The sequence below is a fragment of the Epinephelus fuscoguttatus genome, linkage group LG5 (genome assembly GCF_011397635.1).
Source record: "Epinephelus fuscoguttatus linkage group LG5, E.fuscoguttatus.final_Chr_v1".
Lineage (NCBI taxonomy): Eukaryota > Metazoa > Chordata > Actinopteri > Perciformes > Serranidae > Epinephelus > Epinephelus fuscoguttatus.
The window spans coordinates 16174702-16200633 of NC_064756.1; the positions used below are offsets into that span (position 1 = coordinate 16174702).

General features: G+C 40.6%; 2 protein-coding genes across 3 annotated transcripts in view; both read left to right on the top strand.

The window, feature by feature from the left end:
* Window positions 1-58: 58 nt before the first annotated feature.
* LOC125888493 (ion channel TACAN-like) lies at window positions 59-9994 on the top strand. The gene is made up of 12 exons (XM_049575876.1): window positions 59-588; window positions 847-965; window positions 2564-2680; window positions 2801-2860; window positions 3000-3095; window positions 3220-3309; window positions 8098-8163; window positions 8530-8591; window positions 8673-8765; window positions 8964-9028; window positions 9326-9394; window positions 9647-9994. The coding sequence occupies exons 1-12, from the start codon at window positions 520-522 to the stop codon at window positions 9758-9760; spliced, it is 1020 nt and encodes a 339-aa protein (XP_049431833.1). The 5' UTR covers window positions 59-519; the 3' UTR covers window positions 9761-9994.
* A 2072-nt stretch (window positions 9995-12066) lies between these two features.
* The window catches only part of porb (P450 (cytochrome) oxidoreductase b), a 31341-nt gene continuing 17475 nt past the window's right edge, over window positions 12067-25932 (top strand). Inside the window, exons 1-4 of one of the 2 annotated variants that reach the window (XM_049575873.1) lie at window positions 12067-12173; window positions 14937-15108; window positions 22738-22786; window positions 25255-25383. In XM_049575873.1, the coding sequence (XP_049431830.1) occupies window positions 14939-15108; window positions 22738-22786; window positions 25255-25383 (348 nt within the window). In that variant the 5' untranslated portion in view covers window positions 12067-12173; window positions 14937-14938. Of the gene's footprint in view, window positions 12174-14936; window positions 15109-17856; window positions 18350-22737; window positions 22787-25254; window positions 25384-25932 lie in introns of those variants that run through there. The other variant, XM_049575875.1, reaches the window with a different exon arrangement.

Genomic DNA, 25932 nt, shown 5'->3' on the forward strand with positions numbered 1-25932 from the left:
TCTCTATGGCAAAGTAAGTTCATTGCTGTGTTAGTCCGGTCAGGGTACCCTGACCTGGTCCTTTCATCCACCAGATGTTGCTAATGTGCAGCTGTGTAAGTGGTGAACAAAATATGCTGAACAATTAAATATACACAAGAGCACAGTCGAGCTAACAGGGAGCTGTGTGAATCACACAATGGTAAAAATAGAGACCTCTATTCTTTGCATTGTTTGTATATAACATAGTCAACAATAACCTATCTCCTTTAACTCTGTGAGTGATAAATGAACAATATAATAACCAGATAATTACCTTAGAACAATGTCCAAGTTGCACATTTGCACCAGTCAAAGTTCACTTTATGCAATAAACCATCCATAGAGATGTGGTACACACCCTGAAGAAAAGGACTTCAACACGGCGTTATGTGCAAGTGATTTCTTAGTTGTTAATCAATTAAAAAGCTTTACTAAGTTTTATTTTCAGTGGGTCTGGATTTGCTGTCAGTGGTCTGTAAAAGATTAAGTGTTGCCAAAATGTCTCAAGGAATAAGAGTGGTTCTGGAGGAGTGGAAATGTCTGGAAGAAGAGTACCAACATCTTCAGGTAAGAAACATCAGTATTAGATGATTTACCTAGAGCAGTTGTATAAACCTTATTATCATACTGTTTACTCAAACCATGAATGCTTTTAAAATCCATCCTGTAAACCTGACATCTGTCAGTCGTGCTTGGTTTCATGTCAAATATCTTGTATTTATTTAGTTATCTACTGTATTCCAAAAAACTACTTCTTCTTTTTTTTTAATGTTTCTTGCAATTTGTCTTTGGTTATTGATGTAACCCCACGTTCCTCTCGTCCAGGAGACACACAGAATGTACTCACAGAAAATGGATGAAGTTTACAAACTTCAGAACAACTGCAATTCCTCCATCTCTAAGCAGCGCAGAAGACTGAAGGAAATGTCCCACCTAATGAAAAAGTTAGTTTACACACAAATTTGCATGAACAGACTTATAGTAACATATTCAGACAGATACAATACATCCAGTCACACACACACATATTTCATAGTTAATGCACCAATGACTGTATTTTAAAGATGGACGACATGACAGCTACCCAAAACATCTCAATCGCCCCCTGGTGGCTGGCTACAGTATAGATCATAAACCCCGCCCCCTTTATGTTAGCAGATCGGACATGGGTCAAAATTAAAGATCAAGGCACACACGTAAATATCATTTTTTTAAAAAAGATGGTTTCTGTCATTTGAGGTAGTTTTTATCACGCTAATGTATGTTCATGTGTTCATTTTCCTGATGTTTGATTTTAATTAATTGTTTAATTAGATGTAATAAAGGGGGTGGGACATTATGATTGACAGCTATATGAGCCAATCGCTGGGCTCATGATCAATGGCGTTGCTCACGATTGGTTGGACAGCTATTTGGGCAGGATCGCTACTGTCTCTGGCCTCAAATGACATCACCAGCCAAAATTCTCACTCTGACCTTGTTGCATATTGGCGTTTTGGTCATGGACTTTCCATGCCCACATATGACATGCAAGGTAACCTGGGTGTGTTGGTTGTTGATGTTCTGGGACACCGTGTCAAGTTCTCTTCTTTCAAGATACACTTCCCATTTCACAGGCGATTTAATTGGCGTTTTCTTTTTCCTTCAACAACAAACACATGTGGCTAGGTTTAGGCAACAAAATGAAGTGGCTGGGTTCAGGAAAAAAAAATAGGGTTCAGCTTTAGAATCTTATAGGACATAAACATCACTCTCTCGGGTGAAAGTCGGTGTTTGTTGGACCCATCCACTACCCATCCCGCAGCCCCACTCTAACTTTCGCCACATTAACTTTCATCCTTGTCCCGCCGCATTTCCCACTGACACCGCCTGGCACTGTTAAACTATTACAGCAATTGGCTGTGTATCATGCTGACATTAAAGGACACCTTTGTCGTTGGTTTCCGAAGCTGCAAGTCACTGCCCAAGCCGGATTTCGACAACTTCCGAGTGAGACCATGCTCCACCAGTGCAAGGTGGCAGCGGCTGCATCTAGGATGCATGGAATGACCCGCCCTACTCTTCCTATGACTGGCTAGTACTCATTGCCTTTGTTGGTCGAATTGGTTCAGTTTAGGCAAGAGGGTGGGATTGGGTAGGGTTAATGTAAGAATGTCAGTGTCAGCCAATCAGAGGCAGAGTCAGACAGAGTAAGGTGGGCCATTCCTTTGCTGTCCAAGGATTCGCATATTCGCATCTGGGATATTTATTTTTTTGTAAAGTGGGACAAAGAGGAGATGTGTTGTTCATCTTTTTATCCACTCACTGATGTGTACATACAGTGGCAAATCTTCCCATTGATGACATAGGCAGCTGCCCAGCGGGGCTTGCCTTAGGTCACTGGATCTGCTAGGTCCGGCACTGTGCACACAGATCCACAGGGTCAAGGAAAGGCTTACTGATATGGACAAAGTGGACCACCCACTTCAGCAACACCACACACATACATGCTATGTTGTGTCAACGGTACAGACATATCTTATGCACGTATATCATTCATCAGGTGCAGCAAAGGACTATCAGAAGAAGATGCCAAGACCTTGGATGGAATAAATGAGAAGATGAAGACTCGAGTGAATGCTTTCTCTGAAATGGAAGCTTTCCTTCCCAAAAAAAATGGGTGACGACTTCTACTTAAACATACAAATTGACATCATTGCTTTGATTGAAATACATAACAACAGATGTTACCTTGTGTAAAGTTAAACAAGAAAAGTAATATGATTGTTTGATATTGCAGGTTGTACCTCAGTCTGGTTCTTGGAAATGTGAATGTCACTCTTTTCAGCAAACAGTCAAAGTGAGCAAAGACCATGAAAGTCAATGCAGTCTTAAAATATTCCTTATTTTCCTGAATCAAATATGTCCTTGTCTAATTTAATTAGTTAGAAAAAGCCTGTGCTGTATATTGATTCCTGAATTTATCACATCCTTGTCAGATTTGCCTACAAAGACGATTACGAGACGTTCAAGCTTTGCCTCACAGTCCTCCTGTTGCTGTTCTCCTTCATGTGCTATTTCTTTGTGAGCTACAGGTGAGCATCAGCATATCACACATCCCAGCTGCTCCTTCCTTGCCAGTTACCATTAATTTATTACATGAACACTGCATGTACTGTATTTCTTAATCCTGCATTTGTCTTATGTTTATGATTTTAGATTCCTTGATGCGATCCTTAATTTCCTGCTGGTGTTTTACTATTGCACATTAACTATCAGGGAAAGCATCCTCATCACCAATGGCTCCAGGTCAGCCCCTCCACTCTTCCAACCCTTCTACCAAATATATAAAATACAAGACATTCTGGCATCTCTCTCCAGTGTTGTGGTACATGAGATTGGTCTTGAGACTAGTTTTAAGACCAGTTTTTGAAGGTCCTTGTCTTAGACTTGAACGCACTTGAACTTGAACTTTGGATTTTAGTTTAAAACTAAAACCATGTGATGTTTGGTATTGCTGGATTCAGGAAGCTCTTGACTTCTCAAAAATAACATCATTTTTCTTTTATTACTTATGGATTTCGCATCAGAGCAGCAAAGTCCAAAATCGTCATGAGTGGTGACAAGTCATGTCATGCCGTTATTCTATGGGAAAACTTAAAGGATTACTTGCGATCTTATGCGGAGCCGCTAGTGGAGACTTAGATCTTTTAGAGAAGGTAAGAGTCTCACTCATACCACTATTTTTGGCTGAGATATACTGCCCAGAATGTGGGATCATAACTTTCACGTTACATATGGCTTTATTTGGTGATATTTTATGGTGTTTCTGTGTCATAAACAACATCAGCTATCATAATCACACCTGATTTCAATAAGGTACAATGTTTGAAGCTGGCTGAGTGTTGTTTGATCACTGATAGTACTGTTTGAGGTTTCTACCGTTTTTTTTCCCCCGTTAAAGGGGTTTTTTTGGGGAGTTTTTCCTTATCCGCTGTGAGGGTCTTAAGGACAGAGGGATGTCGTATGCTGTAAAGCCCTGTGAGGCAAATTGTGATTTGTGATATTGGGCTTTATAAATAAAATTGATTGATTGATTGATTGATTGATTTTGAAGCGGAGTGACCGCTCTTGTCATTTGGAGCTCCGCCTGGATCTTTTCATGGAAAAAACACTGTAGAATGGTCATACTTTGATCAATCTTCTTCAAATTTGAAACAAATGTTCATTGATAGTGTGCCTACAGTCCCACAGTATCATTTACCTGCTCAGATACACGCTACAGTCATAGGTGTTTTCGCTATAAAATGGGGGTGGATCACAAGAGGTTAAGACTGGTCAAGACCACAGATGTGGGGACATTACTAAATTCCCTGTGCAAAAATCAGTGTTAAACACACTGATGGTAAGGTTAATTTAATCTCCTTAGTGTTTTATTTGTATTTGTATGCTCATAGAAAACAAAGGATAATTCACTTTTGCAATGCCTTTTGCTTAGCTTACCAAGACATTTCTCATGGTGCACTTCTCATGGTGTCCATGGTTTGCACTGGTTTCTTTTTGGTCTTTACTCAGTCTCAGCCCCTTAAAGTCTTGATTTTGTCTTCGTCCTTAATACACTACGGTTTTTGTCATGTCTTGGTCTCAGTTTAGGTGGCCTTGACTTCAACAGTGTCTCTCTCTGACCTTTTACTTTTTATCAAAGTGGACTAGTCATTATTGCTCAAGCAAATCTGATTCTTAAAGCATTTCAGTTTTAAAGCAGCTGTGAGGAACTTTTTACCATTAATAAAACTGTCCCTAGTTCGTATCAATGATTTCGGACACATTGCACACTCTTGTACAGTAGGTGATATAAGTCTAAGTCTGGTATCTGATCTGAGTGTGTGTGCGGGTGTGGCAATGTGGAGGAGGTCAGACAGGTATGGAGGGGCAAGGTTGTGAATGGCCTTGAAGGTGAGCAGTAAAATCTTGTTTTGGATATGGTGTGTGATAGGGAGCCAGTGGAGCTGCTGCAGGATGGGTGTGATATGGTGAGTGGATGGGTCCTTGTGATGATACGAGCTGCTGAATTCTGTACCAGTTGTAGTTTATGGAGAGTTTTTTGTGGAAGACCGTACAGGAGGGAGTTGCAGTAGTCAAGCCGGGAGGTGACGAGACTGTGGACCAGAATGGCAGCTGTGTGAGGTGTGAGAGAGGGGCGGAGGCGGTTGATGTTGCGGAGATGGAAGTAAGCTGACCAGGTTATGGGGTTGATATGAGAAGTGTAAGAAAGTGTGCTGTCGAGGATGACACCCAGACTCTTGACCTGTGGGGAAGGAGAAATGGAAGAGTTGTCAATAGATAATGTGAAACTGGGGGATTTGGACAGGGTGGTTTTAGTGCCAATGAGTAGAATTTCTGTTTAATTTGAGGAAGTTGGATGAAAAATAGGATTTTATTTCAAGGAGGCAGTCAGTGAGGGAGGAAGGTGGGAGGGTGGAGTCGGGTTTGGTGGAAATATGGAGCTGGGTGTCATCCGCGTAGCAGTGGAAGTGGATATGATGTTTCCGGAAGATGTAGCCAAGGGGGAGTAAGTAAATGATGAATAGCAAGGGCCCAAGGACAGAGCCCTGGGGCACACCTGCGGTGACTGGGAGTGGTTGTGATGTGAATGATCTGAGTTGGATGAACTGAGAGCGGCCGGAGAGGTAGGATTTGAACCAGTTGAGGGGGGTATGTGTGATGCCAATAGAGAGGAGTCTGTCCAGGAGGGTGGTGTGTGAGATGGTATCGAAGGCCGCACTCAGGTCAAGCAGGATGAGGATGGATAGGAGACCGGAATCGGCTGCCAGGAGGAGATCGTTGGTGATTTTGAGAAGTGCCGTTTCAGTGGAGAGGGTGGAAACTGGACTGGAATTGTTCAAAAAGATTATTGCGGGAACAGTGGGAATGGAGCTGAGAGGCAACAGTTTTTTCAAGTATCTTTGAGAGAAATGGAAGATTGGAGATGGGATGGAGGTTATTGTGGTTATTGTGGTTATTGGGATCTGCACCAGGTTTCTTGAGTATTGGGGTGACAGCAGCTGTTTTGAGGGGTGAGGGCATAGACCGCGGAACGCATCTGAACAAGGGGAGGCCATAATTTCAAGTCACGTGGAGGGGGTGTGGGGGCATATGCATTGAAACAGACAATATTATTGATGTATTAAATAACGTTGCGGAGCACTTTTTTATTCCAACGCCACACAGTCACATCTACAGTACACGCATGAACATGAACACATGCTTGCTCAGATTAACCCCTCTGATCCCACTCTAACATTCACACACAACAGGCCAAGCCTATTTACACATAAACGCAGAGATGAAACTATAGCAAACAACAAAGTACATCCAGTCCACAATCACAACCAAAACTCATCTTGCTGCCTTGAATCTAAATCAACATCATATTCATTATCATCACAAGTCAGCACTCATATCAGACTGATGTGCAGAGCCGCACACACACACACACACACACACACACACACACACACACACACACCCAACAACAAAACAAGCGCAGCTGCGCAGTTACTGAAAAGTAACCAGAACGCTGAATTTCTGACATTACCGCCCGCAACCGCAATGTGTATGTCCACTCCTGCCCACTCCCACAAAACTCTGAGAATTTATGCCCGCACAATACTAGAGATGCATTGATTTTGTGTCTTCTCCTGTCCCGCAGGAGAAAACACGTCATTTTAGGCTATTAATAAAGAGATTCATGGGGTTGTTTGTTTCTTTTCCCTGGCCTGGAATAGCGCTCCTATTTCATTGTTTTCATTTAGTTTTTAATGAAATAAAGGCTGTTTCATATTCTATTCTCCTCCTCTGTATTTATTTATTTTTCTACCTTTATATAATCACACAGTGATTGAGGTTAAGGCAAGCCTGGCGCCAGGATGAAGTTACTGAGGGGGCGGTTAAAAATTACGAGGGGGCAAATCTTTATTATGCAACATAGGTTCACACAATGAGTTATAAAGAACAGCAGACGTGCGTAATAGTCACGCGTAATGACAGCTCATCGCCAGTGAAACACAATAAACTGCGTGTCTTCTTTCATGTTTGTCTCATGACAGATGGAGCTGACAGACAGACAGGTGGAGCAAGCGGCAAATTGGTATGAAAGCTGGTTGAGGGCATATACATCCATTTATGAATAAATATGGAGTGGAAATGTCAGAGAACAAAAGTTACCCGGGCCATGGCCCCCCTGGCCCCCCCGGTTCCGCGGTCTATGGGTGAGGGAACAATTCCAGTGGTGAGGGAAGAATGGATTATGTGTGTGATGAGAGGGGCCAGAGAGGGAACGATGGTTTTAACAAGAGCAGTTGGAAGGGGAACTAACTGGCAGGTTGATGATTTGGATTTTTTGATCAGACTAGTGGTTTTGAAAACGGAAGGTAGAACACATAACAGTTTTACCAGATGTATTTATAAGGACTTGGTTGTACTTTCGATGTCATGGCGGATAACAAAGGAGCACCATCTAAAAGAAAAGGAACAGATGAAGGCTAAACGGGACAGTGATAGGGCTTGAGCCCATTTGAAAGGTTTTAAAACTGATCCTGAGTTGGCCCTTTTCCTAATTGACAGGTATGTAATTTTCGTACCGCAACTTGTTAGACACTGTTTCACTTCAATATATGACGACATGGAAGTTATAAGCAAGCTAAATGTAACGTTAGCTTATGTGAACCGCTTTTGTCTAGTAACGTTACAACAAATGCCACAAAATTATCTGTGACTGTGACCTTGATCACATATATACAGCAGGCAGTTGTCCTCAGTTTATAAGAAATTCAGAGCTACACCAGAACATTTATGATTTTCCTCTCGCTCTCCAAAACAAATGCATGCGGTAATTGCCGGTTGCAGTCGAGAGTTTACGAATGAAGCCGAATGCCGGCTGCAGTCGGAATTTTACGACACCAGACTGTGGGGTCATACTGCTATGACCAAAGGGGGCACTATAATCAACGAAAACATAAAGTTCCGCACAGCTGCTTTAACAAAGTGTAAAAACATGTAATCTAAATATCTAATAAAATGTATCCTGCATCATAGAATCAAAGGCTGGTGGGTTTTTCATCACTACGTCTCTGCATTTTTGTCCGGTGTGATGCTGACATGGTGAGTAGATGGAGATAAATACTCTAGACTAATAAACAGTTAAACTCTATTATTATTATTATTATCACAAGTTTTAACCACTGGATGTATTCAGGTTTTGTACCTTGTCAACGTTTGTGTTTGAGTGTCCACATACGAGGACAACAGGTTTAAGTTAAGCAGAATGAAGTATAAGGTCAAGTAAACCCAAAACGTGATGTCCTTATATGAGGACGCAGGGTCTCAGAAGGTTAAATCACTGAGATGACAAAAAGACAATAACTCAACATGAACTTTCTGTTCCTATCGAGGAAAAAAGAAAATCCATTAAGTATAATTTTTTTTTCTATGTAATAAAAAATATTCTCCCTTTCACTCACTTTCAAGGCCAGATGGGAACCTGTACAAGACATTCAGGAGCCAGTTCCTTGCCTACTCTTTGTATCAAAGTAAGGTCGAAGTACTTGAAACACATTCAGTCTTTTCTGAATCAAACCAAAGCCTCACCTTTTTTTATCTGGAACACACAGGTTTTGTTCAGTGTCTGCAGTGCTATTATCAGAGTGGATGCCTGTACAGGCTGCGAGCCCTTGGAGAGAGACACAACATGGACCTGACTGTGGGTGAGATTCACTGTAGCATGCCAAGGACACAGAACACCGACACACTCAGCCAGGCATATTTGACTATTTAGTGAAGATTTGAGACACAATGATGCTCCATTTGGCAGGTCTCAGGCTCCTCATTGTCTCTGCTGTATTACACAAATGTTGAAGTTTAAAAAAAGGTGCTTGAAAGACTTTTCTGCTTTCTGTTTTTAGAGGGGTTTCAGTCGTGGATGTGGAAAGGGCTGACGTTTCTGTTGCCCTTCCTGTTTTTTGGTCATGTGAGTACAATGTGTGACAGTGACCTGATTCACAACAGAACTTGAGAAATATCCTCTGCTTATAAATCCCGCTTTGTCATGGTTAAGACTGGTTGACACAGACAAACGGATGAAAAAATGCTGATAATGCTGATGTCATTCTAGACTTAACATTACTCTGCATATGTAGGCATGACTCGAGACAATGTTCAGGTGTTTGATCTCAATAACAACTTAAGCTTTTGTCTACGTTTGCAAAGCTTCAAACACTTTTTTTTTACAACACAAAGTCTTAAGTCCTCGTGTTTTGTCTTGTAGTTCTGGCAGCTCTTCAATGGGCTCTCTCTCTTCAGAATGGCTCAGCTCCCAGACTGTAAAGAATGGCAGGTCAGTGCTCTCACAGTCACCAAAGTTGGATTATTTCACCCAGTTCCTGCTTTTGCAACAGCTAACGATTTACTCTATCCATCATCTGTCCTACAGTAGCCTAACACTTATTATCTGCATGGCTAAAACATGTTTTGTATAATACATTATATTAAGTTTTTGCATCCCAACCTGATCCCCTCCAGAAATGATGACGAATAAAAGCTATTATGCTTACTCACGGTTTGCTCCCTTTGTTCCACGTGATGCCAGGTCTTGATGTGCGGTCTCTGCTTCCTCATTCTGTTCATGGGAAACTTCTTCACTACTGTTGCTGTCGTCCGTCACAAGGTCAAGAACAGGAAGCAGAAACCAAAGAGTCTGTGATACATACTATAATTAAAAATGAAAAGCTCACGTCATTTATTGCTGTCATTATTTGCACATTATTTGCTGTGTCATCAAATTATTACAAGTCACGGCTATTATTGCAGAACATGTAGACTGTAAACTTTGTGTAAAAAGTTTTATGTCAAATCAAGCATCATTAAGATTAAAGTATCCTTCATAATACCTCTATGTTCTTATCTTTGTATAATTAGTGACATTAATCGTATAGTAAAAGGCAAAAATGAATAAAACCCAATAAATATTTGCTTTTACAGACACATCAGCCTCTGTGATTTTTTTCTTTTTTTAGTACTTCTACATATTTTGTACTTACATGTGTCTGTTTAATTGCAGCCCTTTATTCCTGTTTTTTCCCCTCCTATTATACGGTTGAGGTGAAGTTGGGCATGTAAACTCTGAGTTTCCCTGCAGAGATTTAAAAAGTACATCTCATTCTATCGTATTATATTACATTGGACAGGTATTTCCTCCCTGTAATTTCACACAGAATGCAACTTTAACTTGAGATAGAACCAATCGGAGTATGTAGTAGACTCACTCATGAGTATTTCCATTTATAGATACTTTACACTTCTACTCCACTACATTAAGGAAGAAAATAGGTTATTATATCTTATTCCACAACATTTATTTGAAAGCAGTAGTAGCTATTTATTTTGTATATTGTACAAAACTTGTGAAGATCTTACAAAATCTGGTTTATTGATGACTGCCTGGTAGTCCTAATCAAAATGAGCTCCAGCTCCTCCTGCTAATACAACATTAAAATTAGAAATAATAATCAAAATCATACAATATAACACTGGCAGGCAGAAATTGAGATATTTAAGTTATTTACTTAAGTCAAACAAGCAGTACCAAACTTATGAAAGTCCGATAGTACAGGAGTATTAGCAACAAACTGTACTTAAACTACTGAAAGTAAAAGTACTCATTATGCAGAGAGGCCCCTGTCCGTTATTACTGTTCTGCATCACAGTTAATGATGTATTCATATTTTAACAGTTGAATAATTTTGTAATTTAAAGGGTGAGCTAATTCAGTATATTAATGTACTACTGGGTATCTTAATTTATGTATGTAATAATGCTTCATGTTGTATAAACTGATTTGGCATTTGAAAAGTAAGTGGAGTTAAAAGCTCATTTGACATGTAGTGAGCCAGAAATATAAAGTATAAGATAGACAGGCCTGTAAAGCACTTCAATAATCCTAATGGGAAAATGCAGATGAACAAAGGACAACATAAGGAAACAGAAATGGGTATATGAGAAGATATAAAAGCCCAAAGTTTCTGCATAATACTGATTTAATGTTCTGTTTATTTCTCCTCAGCAGTGTTGCTTGTGTGGAAGATATGTGTATTATTGTCATTTTACTCTGCGTCATGTCGTATTTTTTAAAGCTATGCATATTCTATTCTTCCCTTTAAGTGAGGTACCATGAAACTGTTCTACTTTTCTCTGTTCTTTATATCTAAATGCACAAATAAACGTAAACCTTATGAACAAATAACCAAAATTAGAACTGGAAATTTAACAGAAAACTGAAAACTAGGACCAAACTTTGAATATATACAGCCACAGAGCCTGGTAGGCCTATTATTCTGTACATGGTTAACGCAAGTCTTGTAGATAACTGTACAGTATAATGTCTTGTGTGGATATGGCAAGGTCCTTCATTTAAACTGCATTTATGGAGCACTAGGAAGACAGTAAATCCATATACACTCACACAGTACACGCTATACCTACAGTTAAAATGAAAACACTTGTGATATTTGGCTATTTTACTCAAAACTTTTAATGCATGACAGAGTATCTTTTAAATAATGTGGCCTTGGTGCTTTTACTTAAGTAAATAACATTAAAACTTCTTCCACCATGCAGAAAATCCTCACAGGTAGATGGTCTGTGCAACATGTGTCCTTGGCACTGTGAACATAAACACCCCTGCAGGCGAGGAGGACACTTTTGATGAGTCTGCCTTTCGGTGAGGATGCACGGTCTCTTGTGCTCGGTAAATTGCATAACCATGACCCTTTGCCTGCTGCACCTCGACAGTTATTTATTATAGCAGGTTACGTACGCATAGCGATATTAGGTAATGCCTCTGAGGACCCGTCCATGATGAGACACGTGTTCGCAGAAATAAAAAGAAAATAAACACGCTTAGTTTGAACAGGGAATTTATATGGAAGCGTCTCTTTAAAAGAAAAGCGTGCGCCGCGTTTAAATAATGAAAATATGAGTACATTTAATTTATTTGGTGTTGAGAGTGGACGGGTCCACCCCCGTGGCCAGGGTGGAGTTGGTTTGATCCTACATGGCGTAAAGTTTTCTTCCGCGTTGAGCACAGTGTCAGCCTGACACAGAGAGGGGAGGCGAAGGTAAGCTTGACACCGAACTCACGTCTTAAAGTTGTTTTACATCGACTTGTAGTCTGTGGCAGTCTGTGGGAATTACACGTAAGCGATAATAGATTCACTTAGAAACTAGAAACTTAAAATACAGTTAGTTTTTTTCAGTGAAACATTAGCTAAAGCGAAGTGCTGACTCCGGTGTTACGCAAACTGTGGCTAACTCATATTACTCGTTTCTTTGGTGTGTAGCTAAAGTTGAAAATACAAGCTTTGTATATTTTAGACAACACTATTTGACTTTAAATTAAACTGTCATTTTTGAAAACATATATCTTGAACCATCGTTGGCACGTTCCAGGGAATAGCCGGGGCCCAAACTCCTGTTTCGCTGGTTATCTTTTCAATAATCACAGTGTTATTTGAACACCAGCGTTATTTTCTGAACAGGAAACGTCAGCTATGACTTAATTAATCTAAACAAATAAATCTGGTGTCTGAATTACACGTGTAACATTCATACACGCTGTCGTTAACCGGCGCAGATACGTCAAGTGTTACACAATACCGGTGTTTGCTTTAAGCAGAAGAGGCTGATTGTCAGTGAACTCTTGTAAACCTCGTCCACATCTGGTTTCATTGATCATTTAAGCCCCTCGATAGCAGCAGCTATTGAAGATTCTTTAGTTTGGCTTTCTTGGCAGTCTCACATGACTTTGAATAACCCATGTGCTAGCCTGTAGTTGGCGCACACACAGTGGATACAGTGTGTGTGTCACGTACTTGGCTTCTTCTCCTCATCTGGAATAGTCACTTCCTTAAATTAATGGGCATTTTCTCCCTCTCGTCTTTGAAAGGCCGTACTCCACAGGTTGTGAAATCAACAAGTAAAAAATAACTAGTCTTGATTGTCAAAGTAATGACTTAATAATATCCTGTGTAGTTAGGCTTGTCTGCTATTGTTACTACCTGTGCCAGATAACCCTACACCTACATATATGATACAGTATGGACGTGACAGGTGATACTGGTGTTCTCAGTTTGGACTGCTAATTGAGCCTCCTGAGAGATGACTCACAAAGATGTCGGCATGGATACTGTAACACAACAGACAAAAGACACTGACACTGTACCCGTGGTGTAGATTGTGGCCATTAGTTTAGATTGATCAGACTTAACATTATTATTACAAAAATATTCATTCTTTACTGATTTATAGAGATGTGGTGGACTAAATATACCTCTTAGTGAAATCCAGTACAATTCAACTGAACCACAAAGGTTACTGTAGGTTGGTATTCCTTGTTTGATTACAGCTGGGAACCCTTGGTGCATATCATATGTCGCTGCCCTCCTTTTTCCTGCTTCTATACTGTGGACTGTACAATAAGGACAAAATGCAAAACAACAAAATGATGATAAATATCAATTAAAAGCCAGGTGTCCCTTAAGTGTGTTTGGATTTCTGCTTTTGGGAAAAAGTTAATGCTGATGTTATAGCTCCTTACAGTACTCCCAAATCTCCATTAAATTTATCCACGGGTTAATTGTCCTAGCAGATAAACTAGTTCATATTGCAGTTATCTTATCTGTGTATGTGAACAGATAAAATAACAAGAAATGTTAGCACAGGGATGGCAGAGGTCTACTTCAGGTAATTTGAAACTATTTTTGGCAATCAGAAATCTCGCACAGTCTCAGTTCTTTAATAACTAAAGTTATCTTTATCAAAACATTTGTGTGCTTCTGCATAAAATGTGAATATAAGTTAATGCATTGTTAACAGACTTTTTAAACTCTTAAATATAATATTAAGAATAACAACAATAGGTAGAACTTAATTTATATATTGCAATTGATGCATAAAATGCAACACAAAGTGCAGATAATCAAAACATTCATGACAGAGGAAAAAAGATGTTAAAAACAAAAGATAAAGTAAAATACTTTTGGTTTTATTGGTAATATGTTTTCTCCTGATTATATTATCACAAGCTGTGAAGTCACCATGACTTTTGTGCCTACTGAGGTCTGGCACGCAGGTAACCCTGTGCATTCATAGCTGAAGTGGTTTTCCTTATCTGTCAGTAAGTCAGAGGTCTTGTAGTGAGCAAGCCGATTACTGTGAACATGGCTATGTTAGTCAAGCTGCTCTCTCGTAGTGCAGCAGCCAGCCTAGAGGAATCAGAGAGAATCGGATCTCTTTGTTTTCAGTCCTTGAACCAAATTGAAACTTGAGAGCTCAGAACATGAAGTCCTCTTGTGCTCCGTGTGAAAAGAGCCGCCGCCGTTGATGCACGACAAGAAATTCTTGCTGTGTCGGAAGAAGTAGGTTATGATGTTATAATACCCAGAGCCAATTGTCCAATAATGCGTGCACAAAAGCTATCATTGTATGGCATGGCATGTAGAATGCTGCGCACATATGTTAGCAATCATATCATCCTGTGCAGCATTTTAACCAGTTTTATGCCAGAGCCCCCAGTTTGGTTCAGTGGGAATTTTTAACTGAGACTGTAGAACCAACACTGATTTTTAAAATGCTGATTTTAAATCTCACCTCACTCAATCATTATAAGATTATGGTTATGTTATAAAAAAAACTGGTGGGTGGTTTTAGATTAATTTTTCAGTCTATAGAATAGTAAAAAAGTAACACATCTTCCTCATGGTCAAAACAACTGACTTCAAGCTGCTTGTTTAATCTAGCCAACAGTCCAAAGGGATTGATTATACAAGAGTACTACGAAATATTTGGCCCAGTGATCAAATTTGATTAACTTTTTGTGGCAGACATGGACGCTGAGACCATCACCCACACCGAGCCAATGGTGGAGGAAGAGGAGCCTCTTTTCAGCAACCTGGACATCTTCCTCTTCACCCTGATTGTTGGCCTTGTCATTTATTGGTTCATGTCCCGCAAGAAGCCCGAGCCCATCCCTGAATTCAAGAAGCTTGACACACCGTGAGTATCCATCACAGTATATGTTAATTATTAGTATTAGTATTACTATATTGCAAGCCAGATCTAACTTAACTTAAGTAGTCTCCTGTATATGTATACACTAGGTTCCTTTCCTATTACGTAAATGCAGTTAGAAAAACAGTATTATCCTTCACTTAGACGGGATCAAGTTGTCTCTACATGAGCCCTGCAAGTGTGTGAGAGTGCACGGCTTATAGCTTGTAAATGTGTCACTAGGAGCGACCTTTGTTTTCTCTGTCTCTTTGTCCTGCACTGTTACATAGTCCTTCTTCTCTCTCTCAGAAACTTATCTGATCTCCCCCTCTCTCTCTCCTGCGAGAGTGTCTCTAGGCCTCAGTTCACAATCATTAAATTTCAGCTGACGATTCATTGCCATACAGATAATTCTGGTTAACGATTTAATTGTCTTTTTGATTTCATTTTATGCCACACTGTGGTGCTGTTGTGTTTGGCTTTGCAACTATAACTAAATTCATGTTGTTAATTTCAATGGCTGCTCAGAAACCAGTGTAAACCATTGCTTAATCGCAGGGGAGAGTATTTTGAATTCATCAATTCATTTTTGTTTTATTTTATGGGATACGGTTGGGTTTGAACAGATGAGTTTTCAGTCAGCGACAGAACATGTAGAGATTCTGCTGTCCTGATGTCAATGGGGAGTTTGTGCCACCATTGCGAAGTCAACGCAGCAGTTTTCACTTTGTAGAGTGCTAGCTGAGCCCCCTTGACTCCGAGGGAGTAGCAAGTTGATTTGCAGTAACAGAGCATAGTGGACAGGCCATGTTATGCTTGTATGATGGGCCTGAGCCATTCACAATATGATAGGCAAGTACCTGTGTCTTTAATTGGATTTGAGCATCCACCAGGAGTGAATGGGGGATTTGGTGGAGCAGATTAGTGTGGAAGAATTTGGGAAAGTTAAAGATCAGCCAGGCTGCTGCGTTCTTGGTGAGCTGCAGAGGTCAGATGACCTATTCAGGCGCACAAGCCAGAGGTGAATTGCAGTATATGGGCCTGGACCAGAACCTGTGCCCCCTCCTGGGTGAGGAATGAATTTGTCCTCCTGTTGTTGTGGAGAATGAGTCAGAGAGAGTGGGTTGTCGCAGAGGTGTTAGTAGCAAAAGACAACTGGTCATCCAGTGTCACACCTTAGTCCTTGTAGTCAGAGTCACGGACACTACAGAGTTCCTAATGGTGATGAAGAGATGACGGATGGGAGATGCCTTTCCTGGAAGGAAGAGCAGCTCTGTGCAGACATCCACTCACAAATGTCAGCCAGACAAGCAGAGATTTGTTGTGTCACCAAGGCTTCAGTCTGGGGAACAGACGAGAATAGTTGAGTGTCATCTGCATAGCTGTGGTTTGGTAGCTGAGATTTGGTGTAGAGAGAATCAGCTTATTAGAAAAGCTGGATGGAAGCGACAATTACAGAATAAATTTCCCCCGTAGCTGTCCAAGACATTAATGCACTTTGGGGAGACCAAGGGCAGACTCTGCTATACATTAAGAAACGTGTTACCAGCACCTCTCTGTAATCATCTTGCTTAAATATTAATGAAGTAATATGAGGTGAAATGGAAGAATCTGCCCTAGGTCAAGACTGCCAACCTGTCTTTTTCCAAGTTTTTTCTTGACATAAGAACATTGTGCTCAGGTAGATGCTTTATTTGCCTCAACCAAGCAGATGGAAATGCACTTAATTAACTTTCTGTTGTCACTTGTAACCTTGGCTTTAAATTCCCTTCATGTGCACAATGATTGCAATCAGCTCAAATAATCACAATTAGGTAATTATGTAATAGTGGCGTTAAGCCTACTCATCGCTTATTATTTGGAGTGGTGGAGGCTTGGCTTAATTTCACTGGACTCCCCCTCCAATGGCCACTTTTTTAAGCCCCTCCCCACCCACAACACAATTTCCTTGGTCACCATAGTAAAGCCTGGGGCCAGCAGCAGCCTCACTCACTGTGGCTGAGGTCTTGCGTAGCTATGTGAATGGAGACAGTGTTGGAGGGCCGAGCGGGGGAGATCCTGACCATTTGTGTAGAAACAGAAGGCTGGCCCTGAAGGGGGGAAAGACCCCTGTAGAGCACGTTTTGCTTTGGGAATGGTGTGCATCTGTGGAGGGCGGGAATACAGGAAGGGAGCACAGAGCTGGTCTCCCCTCCCCTTAAAGGGAGCAGTGATTACCTAACTGTTATGAAGGGGGGCGTAGTCTTCCATGTCTTTCCTGTGCTTTTGTTTTTGGCCCTGAACCCATTTTGAAAGTTCCCTGGAGAGCAAACGCGGAGGGCGAGCCAAGCTGCTTTTGTGAGTCCTCTCCAAAGGTGGAAAGTTGAGGCAAAAGACAAGCAACCCTTTCTTTGCCCTGAGTTACTTTTTTTTCATTCTTCTTCTTTCCCCACTCCCCTGTTTTTCTTTTTAGTGTGTGTGTGTGTGTGTGGGCTGAGCTGCTCTGCCATTGGAGAAAGGCCATGTCACAAATGGAATCCTTTTATGATAAATGAGGTTGCCATAGCAATGACATTCCCCTCTCTCCTCCAGTGAGATGGGGGCGGGGGATACTTTAGAAAAAAAAACTACCATTCACAGCTTTTTCCCCCCTCCTTCAATAGTCCTCCGAGGAGTTGCTCTGATAACCAGCCAAATGCTCAGAATGGATCTTGTAGACTTTTTCGTTCCCAACACCTTTCAGACCGGAGAGGAAAAGGGGCGGGGATGAGGAGGAAGGCATTTTCAGCCCGTAGAGTGTTTTAGTGTGTGTTTGTGTGAGTCAAAAGTGTGGGTCTGCAGCTCGGCTACATTTTATGGGAAAGTCAGTTTCCCACCATTGTGTCCTCAGTGGTTGCCAGACACTGACAGGGCTTGTAGTCTGTGTATGTGTGTGTGTGTGTGTGTGTGTGTGGAGTTCTGTGTGTGTAGAGAACAGACGCTGCTGATTTCAGAGAGCAGCACAGGAAGAGGCAGAGTTCAGATCGTGTTGGAGCCTCTGAGGTGAAGGCAGCTCTTCCAAATCTGCGAGTGTCCGGCTGTCTCTCTGGACTGGTTTTGTTTTTCCATCCTGTGGTTGTGGAGCGTTGACGTCCTGCTTTTGATTTTGAGCGTGGCGGTTCCCGGCGTGGCCTAGCCATTGGTGCTAGTGGCAGTGGTGAGCTACAGGGCTGCATGCCATGGGCTGTGTCTTCTCCCTGCCAGAGGACAGGAGAGATGCTGCTGAGAGGTCAGTAAAGAGTCTGATTTACTGCTTCGTCTAAGACCGACTAATGATTCTTGTTTAAAATAGTCGTAAATATTTGTCACTGGGTATTGTTTAGTTTGACAGACAGAGATCACGCGTGTGCGTTGAAGTTTTTCAGGGACACCTTGTGAGTGATTTGTACAGTAAATGTTGAACTTGTGGCTTGTTCCCAGACTAAGCTCTACACTAAGTGTATTTTGCCTTTTTCTCGCACACACAGTGGCGAGATAGCGGTTTCAAAAGCCATACAATGTTCCCAGTAGGTTATGTAAGAGATGGTCATGAAATCTGTTCGACTACAAACACAATTTGATTATTGGGGCTTCTGTTTTTTTTCTCCCCTTTTCCACAAGCTCCTCAAACACTGCTCCGTTAGCTATCACTGTTTCGCACATTTCCACCTTGTTTACATTTATTAGGGCTTTTAAAATTAATAGCCAGAAACATGTCATTGGTTGTAACATCCTAAAATCACCTCCATGTTTGAGTGCTGCAGGGCAAGACTGATGTGACTTAGTGTGCTTGTTTGAAAAGGTTTACTTCCTGTGTGGATGAATGAATGGAAAATTAGACAATATACACAGATGATGAGCTCTGGACTGTTTGGACTAAACTGTAAATTACTCAAACAATGACTGAATGCCAGCTTGAGTGAGTGAGTGTATTTACACGTGGGACTCGAGCCATTGCAGGAAGGAGAAGGTGTTTGAGATCATGCATTTGCATGTTATCAGCGTCAAACTGGCATGGCATATTACTTTGTTCCTGTTTTAGGAATGCTAATACTCAAAACGTGTGATATGCAAAGACAGCTTTGTCTTCCTTGAATGATGTTGCTGCAGCTAGTAGATCCACTGATGATGTGCCTTCACTTATGATATGGTCCTTCTTTTTGTTTTTTGTTGGCATGTTATTTATTTCTTTCCTTATTCTTCTAAGACTTTGTACTCTGCGATTACAAGATGAAAATGAAACTTAGTAACCCATAAAATTCCCAGTTGGGCAGTTATTAATGATCCTATCGTTCCATATCCTCACAAAATGATTCTCACAATATCATTAAATATTAGTTTTTGTTACACAGATTAAATCAGATGGATGTGTTTTGCTGTACGCATTTTATTTTCAGTTTTACACATGGCACTCCAGATTTTGAACTCTGGTCACCTGGCTATTTGTTAATGATGCAGAAAAATCCTCTACGTTGAGTGACTTCAGGGCCGCTGAAGCAGATAGTCTCAGCTGAAAGGTGCTCAGACAGATACTGCTAAATCTGTGGGGAATGCGTCAGCTCGGGGGCAAAGGCTTGTTTCAAATTTCGATCAGGAATTTACCCCGTATTAACCACGGGGGCTCATTTTTATGGCATGTTGGGCCTCAGTCCCACATGCCTCCACTCTGCACACCGCTGTTCCTTAGGTTTTAAATTGTTTGACTAAATGTGTGTTAGAGGTCAAATATAGCAAATTAGTATATTGTGTCTACTTGTAGCGTTCATGGCTATCCTACAGCTTTGTTGCTTTTGGATATGGAAAATCAGAAAACATTCATCTGGCGTACTATCTCTGCTCATAGTTATGTGTGGCCTTTTTAATCCTTTTCTCAGTGCAGCTGTCCACTTGGAGCTTTGATGCTGAATGAAGCGGCACTGCCTTTTATTCAGCTCCATAATAGATTTACTTCCCTTTTTTACTAACACACATGTTGTTTTGATCTGTTCCTGTCCATTAATTACTTCCTGGATGAATCTGAATCAGTATTTTGAATTACCATGAGCTATAACCTGAAGTTATCATGAATCAACCACTTCACGCTTTTTAATACTGGAAAACTGCATGATGTATGCTAATGTTTAGCACATGCTTTGTACATATGGTTAATATGACTAATGCTTGTATGGCTGCTGAGTCATTGCTCTGCTTCTCCCTGTTGTTAGCAATAACACTAACAATGACTGGACAGTTTAACCACGTTACCCCGAGAGTTTTGGCAGCACATTTATTTCAATGCTGATTATTTAAATTCACAAGTTGCTATTAAGAGAATATGTTTTTGAAATGATTATATATCGCAGTATGGCGAATGAATAAGGGAATCACATAAAATTAAACCAAAGAAATCTTGCAATACATCAGATGAAGCTCTTCATGTGCATAAAACAGATTCAGTAACTAGTAAGTGTTAAAAGATTCTGTGTATTACACTCAGGGCATTCGTATAGTGGCCAATGGCTGTTTGCTGTGTAAAGATGTAGTGGAGTAATGGCGTCCTGAACAGAGAGTGAGGTCATGCTACCTCTGTGTATGTTGTAATCTGAGCTTTTCTGTGGTTTGTTGTGGTAGACGCTCTGGCTGCATGTCCATGTTAGTGCATGTGTGTATCCTAATGGCTAGCTCAGGGCTGCATTCACACGATGGTTACCAGTGATGTCGGGATGGCGTCATCGAGGAAGCATAGCGCCCACCAACTGCTTCTGCCCTGGTTAACACTATTAGCTCTGTCAGCACTGCTGCTGTTGTTTAGCACAGTTAATGGACTTAGCACTGTTAGCTGCTAGCCACCGGCTCAGCCACCCTCATTCTGAGAATCCTGAGCACTGTTACAATCTGACTTTTGCAATTCTGATCATATGACTGTGACGATGCAGTTCTCCTAAAGGTCAGCAAAATATTAAGTTGATAGATCAGCCAGTTTTACTCTGATGTTTGTTACGTAGTAGATGATGCAGTTGGGAATCATCAGAGGCCCCATGATACCATAGATATGCTGAGTACACATATCGCAATTTATTACCTTTTTTTTCCAACTGTGAATTGTTTCCCAAAGGAAAACTTTGTCAATATCTGTTTTATCTTTGGTTCATTCATTTTTCTTTTTGAACTTATTATTTATTCAATGTATAACACAAAACACTGAACATGAAGTACAATACGGAGGAGATGTTTACATCAAAATTCACATACTAAACCCTATTTTAGGTTTTCTCATGCTCACATTCAACAATGGTAAACACATCTACACAAGTGATATCATTTCCTATAGTACACCTTGTATGTCGGTGCAAAAACCCTACATTTACGAGCACAGGAAATACACCTATATGTAGAGCAGGGCAATAACAATAGTACCAATTTAAAAAGCAAACAAAAGGACAAAGAGCGGTAGCTAGAGTTCTGGCATTGCCCGTTACCAGGGACCATTGTTCATTAAACTCATCCATTTCCAACTGTAATCTTGCTGTGGTCTTTTCCATAATATAGACACTTTTTACCCTCGCTTTCCATTGAGCCATGCATGAGGGCTGCGGATTTAGCCAGATGGAGTGTCCTTACTAATTTAATACTTCTCTTGTCTGTCATATTCTCTGGAGTGAACCCCAGTATGGGTTCTAAGATGAAGTCAACATCGACAAAAGTGGAATTGTAGTGTTCAAGTAAATTTAGTTTTTCTCCTCTTTTGGATCCAAAATCTTTTTGGTTTCTCTTTGAATCTTCACATTAAGTTTTATTGCAGCAAAATGCATGAAGTGGACTGAAAATCAAACAGTTTTATTATTCTAGTAAGCTGCCAAAGTGACATTTGTATTTGCAATATTTAAACTTTATAAAGGCTAATTAAATATTGATACATGGTGCGTCAGTCAGTGTTCCCTTCCTGTTATCTGGTTGAAGGTACAAGCTGTGATCTAGATGTCAACAAAATGATCAAGCCTCAGAACAGACAGAACCTGCTGGCACTCAGATTTATTGACAGATGGTCACATAATTGCCAGACTAACACCAGACAACAGCTAAATGTGCATTTCTGATGTCCTGTAGTGCTGTTAAAGGCTTGTTTACACCAGTGAGGTTTGTGGTTAAATCAGTAAAACAGGCCTGTATTTCCACTTGGAAAAGTCAAACTCTTTACTATGTTGTGAATTCACCTCAGATTTATACAGATAAAAGATTTAGTAAGGTGTTTGAATTAAAAAGAGTACCTCCACCTCTCCAGTGTGAAAATTATCTAACTGCACTGTAAATAAAAGTAGGATGACCTTGGGGGCGTCGGTGGCTTAGCTGGTAGAGCAGGCACCCCATATAGAAGGCTGTTGCCGCAGCGGCCTGGGTTCGAGTCCAGCCTGTGGCCCTTTGCTGCATGTCATCCCCCCTCTCTCTCTCCCCCCTCAAACGTACCTGTCCTGTCCATTAAAGGCAAATGCCCAAAAAAATATCTTTAAAAAAAAAAAAAAAAAAGTAGGATGACCTTGTAAATAATTATTTCATGAGTCGACACTTTCTCTCTTCATTTCCTAAAACTGATGTTTGGTGAACGTGGTCACTGATTTATAGTTTTAAATAACAAGTCTAACCTGTTTTTTTTTCTTCCAGAACACCCACCACAAGAGAGACCAGTTTCATCGAGAAAATGAAGAAAACAGTGAGTGACGTTACTTAATCCTTCCCATCACTTCTGCTTCAGCTGTGTTCTGTGTCGATCATCTCATGTTTCCAACGCACATATATTCACCAGGAGCAGTTGAGCTGCTATTGTTCCAAAACATTACTCAGGGTATTTAACGTTAAACCAGGCGACTGTTTCAGAAAACAGGTTTCGTGACAACTCCAAGTTAGTTAACCCTGAGATCTGGGTTTCAGTTTCAGAAAGAGCGGTAACTTAAACTGAAGTAACCTAACCTGCTCACTGGTAGGTTTTCTACAACAAATCCTGAGTTTTTTTCTGTGTTCTTCCTTCTGACAGAGCTGAACACGCTGTTTCATTTCCTCCTTGATTCAGTCCGTGTCAAAGCGCATATCAAAGCGCATTAATTAGAGGTTTAGGTCTGCCAAAATCAAAATCCTGTTTGGAAATTAGTTTGTTACTCAGGACTGTCTTAAGTTACCGCTTTCATGAGCTGTCAGTCATTTCAATGAACAGAGGGTTTTACCCTCATGTTAAAATATTTAACTGCATAAAGCAAGCCCTGATCTCTATACTCGGATACCTACATTTTTATGCTTAATCGTTGTCAGATGATGGGTTCTGAGTTTGAGTCACCTCCTTATCAAAGTAAAACCTATACATGTCCGTGTTTTTGCGAGTGGATTGTTTTTTTCTAGGTTAAACTGTGACTCTTTACAAGACAGCTGTTAGTTTGTTAGAGCACTTTTGTTATTGGGCGGGAGGTGGGGTACACCCTGGACAGGTCGCCAGACTATCACAGTGCTGACACATAGAGACAGACAACCATTCACACTCACAATCATACCTATGGTCACCTATGTGAATTTATAACATTTGTTAAAGTAGCTGAAACAAAGCCACCAAAAGCTTTTGAGCCAAAGATCCAAAAAGATGTCACAAAAAGTATTTTAACCCCGTACCTTTTTAAGTGTAAATCACCAACCACATTAATACTGGTCCAGACTGGGGCGTCGGTGGCTTAGTGGATAGAGCAGGCGCCCCATGTACAAGGCTGTTGCCGCAGTGGCCTGGGTTCGACTCCAGCCTGTGGCCCTTTGCTGCATGTCACTCCCTCCCCCTGTTCACACTTGTCTGTCCTATCAAATAAAGGCTAAAAAGCCCCAAAAAATATCTTCCAAAAAAAAATACTGGTCCAGACTGTGGGTTTTCACTTGTGTCGCCATGTCTGATTGATGTATTTTTCCAATCTTCAACTATATTTTCCATCTTCAATTGCTTGCTCATTTGTTTTGTCCCCATCACATTAAAGCTGTACAAATATATTTAAAATGTGATGTAGGTTGTGGCCTAAATGATGGATTAATGAACATCACTGAATAAACCGTCATTATGTTAACTTATTGATGCCTCTCCCACTCTGACTCAGGTTCTTTTTAAAAAGAATATATATATATAAATATGCAGAGTCTGGCAATAGATGCATTAATATCTCCATGTCCACTGGATTAAAATGGAGGCTCTTCCTTTTATTTGTCGCCATGGTGAATCGTAGTGTCAGAGCTCCATTGATAGTCTTTTTTTACACTGATCAGCGTTTCTGAAACTGAAATCTCAGAGTCTCCATCTCAGCGTTCATCAACTCAGAGCTCAGGGTTGGACTCAGAGTTTGTTAACCCTTCTTTCTGAAACTGGGCCTTTGACGTTGTTTTCCCCAGTTAAAACCTGTTTGATGTTCAAGTCAAAGTGCTTCAGATAAAAAGTGGAGTTGTAGTGTTCAAGTAAATTTAGTTTTTCTCCTCTTTTGGATGGAGCTAATGATGACTGTAATGGTCTCTCTGCCAATGTGATTATACCATATGGAGTTTTGGATTACGAAACACTGTTTTGACTTTGATGGTCCTCTGTTCTCAAGGCAGCCTTGAGAAAAGACTTGTAGTTTTGAAACATGTGGTTTTGCAGCGAATAGTTCAGATACCATGATGGTGGCAGAGAAGAACTTTAGTCCGCAGTGCCATTTAATTTAGTCTCTGTTTGTCTTTGTTATGAGTTATCGTAGCAACACTGTGGGAAAGGAGAAAGTATGTCATGATTCCCACAAATACATGTGCAGATGTAGCTGTTTGTTTATGTCAAGACAAGCTGTATGTCGAAGAAATGTTTGGTTGTTTGTCTGTCTTTGTTTGTTATTTGCTTTGAAATGAAGTCCAATCATGGGAAGCTTCTTTTTTTGTTCATCATGCAGTTTGGATTTATATCATCTCCCTGTCATGTGCAGAAGTAGTCTAGTTGGCAATGGAGAAAGTACATTCTGAATATATTTTAGATGATTTCCAAAGATCTGCAGCATCTGTTGTGCTCGCACATTGTCTGTGTTTGATAAAGCAGCCTGTCAGACATGAGAGATGGCTCAGCTTTTTATTGTAGTCGTCGGAGAAGACTTTGACATGTCCTGAGTAAATGCTTTTCTGTCAATCTGTAACCAGGGCAAGAACATCATTGTGTTCTACGGCTCCCAGACGGGCACAGCAGAGGAATTTGCTAACAGACTGTCCAAAGACGCTCAGCGCTACGGCATGAAAGGAATGGCTGCCGATCCAGAGGAGTACGAAATGGTAATTTGCATCAGTGGAACAACACACAAACCACAGAATTAAAATTAACCGAGGTCCTCCCCATTCTTTTGGATCTAACTTAATATAGCTGCCAGTTAATTATTTGTAACAGTTTCATTATGGAAAAAGTATCAGTGCAGTGCTGAGGACTGCAGAAGTCATTTGGTTAACACCTCAGTGGTTATAATCTGATTCTCCTGCATTTTCCAGACATGAGACTTCAGTCATTTTGACGACAATATAATACATATCCTCTGGCAGATTGTACACCAGCCAAATAACAATTTATAGTAACTGTCAGAGTAATACAATCTCTTCTAATTCACTGTGCTGAAATAAAACATGTCTACACAAGTGAGTGTATGAAAGACACACAAAGACGCGGCAGGCCTATATCCTTACGTGTATGCTATTACAATCACAGTAATATGCAGTGAACAATATTATAACCTCAGGCTTTATCCAAGAAAGTGTTGCAACACTGCTGTGGGAACCACTGACATAGATAACATACCTGGGTTTGTCTGTCATTTAATGACTTACACACAG